At 53.1% G+C, this 5,105-nt stretch overlaps 1 protein-coding gene across 1 annotated transcript; it reads left to right on the forward strand.

Moving 5' to 3' along the window:
• The first annotated feature begins 3,993 nt into the window (after window positions 1–3,993).
• Window positions 3,994–4,152, forward strand: LOC133756717 (large ribosomal subunit protein eL39-like). Its single transcript, XM_062187311.1, has one exon. The coding sequence runs from the start codon at window positions 3,994–3,996 to the stop codon at window positions 4,150–4,152; it is 159 nt and encodes a 52-aa protein (XP_062043295.1).
• Window positions 4,153–5,105: the final 953 nt, after the last annotated feature.

The raw sequence follows: 5,105 nt of genomic DNA on the forward strand, positions 1-5,105 counted from the left end.
GAAACAAAACTCTTGACATTGTTTTCTATTCATACCTTTGAGGTGAGCTGACAGAAATTCTAGACCCTGTAAGCACCCTACCAGCCCCTACTCTGTCCTGTCCTTGCTCCAGAAACCAAGGAGATGCTGTGGACCAAGGGGGCGAAGTCTCTGCCCAGTGGCTCTGATCTCCTGGTGGGGAGGACAGAATAAGCAAATAAAAACATACACCGTCAAGACAGGTGGTGATCCCGCCATGCAGCAGATGAGGCAAGCCAAAAGTCCTCGCAGATGCAGTCGGCAAGGCCTTCCAGAGAGAGGGAAACTGGGGAAAGTCCTGGAAGACACAAAGGGGCTCACAGAAAGGCTCTGAAAGAAGCTCCCAAGCAAAGAGGACAGCGAGGGCAAAGGTCTGAGAGCAGAACCAGCTCCCAACCACCGAGGGCTGAAGGGGCTGATGCCCAGCAAAGGGGGAAGGAAGTATGAGGCGGAACTGGAGCCTACAGGGTGCTGGGTCATGGTAAGGAGCCTGCATTTAGTAATGAGCCTTAAGGGAAGCATTGGAGAAAGGGGTCTGATGTGAAAGTACACCTTCAGAAGGTCGCTCCGACTGTGATGGGGAAACATCCGACAGGGCGGAGGCGTGGGAACAGAAGCAGCAATAGGAATGAGTGGACCATTGCAGTAGACCAGAAGAGAGGAGGCAGGGTTTCTGAGATGCCTTCAAGCCAGGACTGGAGGCCTTGGTCCACACTGGACATAGAGGGTGAGGAAAATGAAGGAGTCAGAGATAGCCATGCGTTAGGTGCCACTCCTGAGATGGGAGGGTAGGGAAGCAGGGGCTGCGGCAGGAGGCGAGAGCTCCACATGGAGCATTTTTAGGTTTGAGAAGCCTCGTGCAACATCTAAGTAGAGAAGGCATGTAGGACACTGGATCTGCAAGTCTAGAACTCAGGGAAGAAAGGCCAATGTGGGCACTGGCAGAGGGAATCTAATGGGCAGGGAGACTGCCTAGAAAGAAGAGGAAGAGAGGCCAGAGGAAAGAGCTGAGCCCTGTGTCCTGGAGCATTTAAAGACTGGGGAGTAGGGAAACCAGCAAAGAGGACCAGCAGGGAGCTGCCCAGGAAGCAAGTAAAATAAAAACAACGAACAACAACAAACAGAGCTAAAGAAGAAAGAAGGCGTGGACAACATTGAGGATGTCAAGCTGTGACCGAATGATAGCATGAGATTGGAGCTGGGAATTGACCGCTTGATTGGTCAGTAAGGAATTCGCTGGTGAATGTGGTAAGAACAGAAGCAGCAGAGCTTGTTCGGAGAACTGTTTTTGAAGAGGTCTTACTGTGATAAAAGAAGTAGACGAACAAGATTGGCACAGGGGTCATTCAAGGGAAGACTCTTCTTAGGAGGGAGAGTCCAGCGGGTTGGCCTGCTGTTTGAGAAGAAGCCAGAGGGAGAGAAAGTGGACGATGCTGGCGAAATAGGGCTTACCTGCAGGTGCAAACACCTCAAGAGTGAGAGGAGAGGGGACCAGACTATTGTACTGAAAGAGGGACAGAGATGTTCACTCCTCGTAACAGAAGGGACTATGCAGCATTGAGAGTGCATGTGAAGAAGTGCAGCGACCCACCCTGGAGCTAAGCCAGTAGAAGCTGGGGTGTAGGGCGGTCGTGCATGGAGTCAGCAGGGAAGAATCACTGGAGAGGGTGACAGAGCTGCTGGGAGGATGGTGGGGCAGGAAATGGCCATGGTGAGATTCCCGTTGATGGGAGGTCCATGGGATTACCGTGCCAAGGACCAAATCAGGTGGGAGGTGGGGGGCGGGGAGTAAGAGTGAGCCACAGAGAGAGAGTCCAGGATGTCCGAGAATCACCCAGGTGGGTTTGCCATTGCCAAGAGAAACACCAGGGGTCAAGGTGAGGAGGTCTCTGGCCACGCGACCCTTCAGTGGGAAGCAGGAGCTAGCAGCAGCCACACAAAGAAATGCAGAGAAGCTACGGTGTGCTGGTGTGCAACCCCAAGGGCGTGGGACTTCTCGGGCCAAAGGGGAGAGACGGTGGGGAAGGGATCAGGAGGAACACGCCCACGTTTAACTCCAACTCCGGGGCTCATAGTCTGCGGGGTTTAGAGGCGAGAAAGCTGCTACACTTGAATCCTGTGCAAGAAGCAAGGCCCCTGGTGGGCCTGCCGGGCTGCAGGTAAAAGTGGATGAACAGACGGGCCAGTGGTTATAGAGCCAGGCAGGGGAGATGCTTCAGACCGTCAACGCCAGGGTTTCCCAGCCTCAGCATGCCTGACACCTGGGGACACAGGAGTCCAGGTGGCCTTGCAGGATGTGCAGCACGTGCCCAGCCTCCACTGGCTGACGCTTTCATGGCACCCTTCTCCCCAGCTGTCACCACAAAAGTGTCTCTGATGGCGCCAAATGTCCCCTGGGGACAAACTCCCTCCGGATGGGAATCTAAGAGCTGTCTGCGTAGCCATGGCGCTGTTCCTCTCTCAGCCTATCCAGGGACAGACCTGGCCCATGGAGCAGACAGTAATGCAACCTGTGAACTCTGGCCTCTGCTGAGAGCAAGCAGTAGAACGTGCAAACAGCATCATCGCGGCTGCAGCTACAGTGTCTGAGGGGGCTTCCTGAAGAACCACATCCGTCCCCTTCCACGACCATGAAAGCTGGCAGAACTGGCATCCAGCAGAAGTCACTAGTACGGACCGCTACCCCCAGGACGCAGATGTTAATCCACAGGTCCCCAAGAGGTCCCATGAGAAGCCGCCTCTGGGTCTTCTAAAAGCGCTAGCCTTATCTCAAAAAGTCCTCTGCAGTTACAGAGCTATCGCATGCCGCAGACTCGCGTGAAAGTGGCAGTAGGAGAAGCACGTAGACCTTTGCCGAGAGCGCCCGCCTGGGTTGCAGGCTGGCAGAGGGCCTGATGGTTGTACCACCTGCAACATCCTCATTGTACAACCTAACCCTCCCTCTGTCAGTGCACTGGTCCAATCCAGACGCACCCATTTCCAAATAACAGTGAAGTCGCCTGTAATCTATTTGCTGAAGAAGGAGAAGTCACACACACACACACACACACACAATATCACACACCATTTCCTCAAAGTCACCAGAATGGCAGCATCTTAGAACAAACAGCCTCCGCTGGGAAAGTTCATTTCCGCGAGGTTAACCATTGACGGGCTTACACTGCCTGCCCTCAAGGCCAAGTGTTGCAATCCCACCAAGAATCTGCCGGAGATAGTCCTCCTTGGGAGCTGTCCTAGCAGAACAGGCTTCCTAGAGCGCTGGAGGCCAGCAGTGTGGATCTGTGGATGCAGAAGCTCCACTTCTTGATGCTCCAGTTAACTGCATACCCAGGATCTCATCTGAACTCACTGAGGATCAAAGCCTGCAAAGTTCATTATCAAGTGGACAAAGAGTTCTTGCAAAAGCGCCCTTTCCCCGTCTTGCACCTTTATCTGCTGGTTAGTTGGGTGGCCACTGGACCCCAACTCTTTCCGACGTTGGGCAAGAAAAGAGGAGAATGCAAAAACCAAAAACCTGTTAATGAACCACTCTTCAAAGAGGTGTGTGGGAGGTGAAATCCTAAACTGAAGCAACACCCAGAACCATCGGTGACCTTCGCATAGCTCTTGCCCCAGCCCTCCAGCTGGCCATGCCTCCTGAATATTTACAACTTGGAACACCCCACACACGCCCCGAGCTTTGCCAGGGATGGCAGAGACAATCCAGGAAGCCCAGTGGGGTGTTTGCATCATCTTTTGCTGATGTTTCAAGCAGTGCACTTTCCAGATAAGCCCACGGCAGATGCTTATCCAAGCTGCGCTCCCTTGCAGGCACGCACAGCAGGTGCAGGATGTGCCCCAGCCGTTCCTCTGCTGAGCGGCCTGCCCTCCCTGTCCTCTCTTACGTTCTTTCCCTTTGTGGGACCCGGATTTGAGAAGGAGACCCTTCCTCCTTTCCTCCGCCATCGTGGTGAGTGTACCTGACTCTTCCTCGCCATGTCTTCTCACAAGAGCTTCAGAATCAAGAGATTCCTGGCCAAAAAACAAACCAAAAAACCCCGCCCCATTCCACAATGGATTTGGATGAAAACTGGTAATAAAATCAGGTATAACTCCAAGAGGAGACATCGGAGAAGAACCAAGCTGGGTCTATAGGGAACGGCACACGAATGGCTGGCACACAGATTTCTGCTGTCTCGATTGTCACCATCATCTGGACAGCTGGACATGTTTGATCAGGGCTGCGACCAGTGGGCTGGTTCAGTAGTAAATATGTGAGAGCTTTTGAAAAAAGAAAACAAAAGGAGCACATGTTTCTATCCAGAACAGTTCTGAGCAGAGAGAGGGACTTTCTCATCTGAAACTGTGGTTGGCTTGGAAGACGCTCACTTGACCAGAGGGCAGCAGGCTCCCTGGGGGAAGTTTGTCACCACAGTAAAAGCAGCCGCGTTTCTCCCTTCACTCGTTTCTCCTGGTGGACATTTTTCCTTTTTATCAATGAGTGTTTATTGGCACCTGCTTTGAATTTGCTTCTGTGCTACAGACTTCAGGTAGGAGACAGAGCAAGCGGAAGACGTCCGTTCTCTCGACAAGGTTTGGGTGCCTATCGAGTGGCAGGCCCTAAACAGAGGAGAGGAGTAAGAGTCCACACTGGGGAGCTCCCCCTCAGTCTAACAGGAAAGGCCCATGTGTAGGCAAACTTCTCAGCCTCGGCGTGATTGGCACTGGGGCTCCGACCACGCTGTGCCATAGGCTGGCTCTGCACAGTAAGCTGTTTTGCAGCATCCCCGACTCCTGCCCACTGGAGCACGGTGCACAACCCTCCTCCAAGTGTTACAGCCAAAACCATCTCCAGATGCTACCAAAGGATTCCCAGAGAACAAAGGTGCTGCTCCCCTTTCTGCCCATCCCCATTGCCACTCACTGATACAAATATTCAAAATACCCCGTAGTGCATTCAGAGCAGGGTCCCAGCTGACCCCTGATTGTCACATGAAAAGAAAACTCTAAACATCCCTCTCCAAGGAGGGCATCGGAGGAGGTGACACTCGGACAGCAGTTTGAAAAGAAAGTAGGCGTCCGATGGGTAGACCAGAAAGACCAGTTGT

The sequence above is a fragment of the Lepus europaeus genome, chromosome 3 (genome assembly GCF_033115175.1).
Source record: "Lepus europaeus isolate LE1 chromosome 3, mLepTim1.pri, whole genome shotgun sequence".
NCBI lineage: Eukaryota > Metazoa > Chordata > Mammalia > Lagomorpha > Leporidae > Lepus > Lepus europaeus.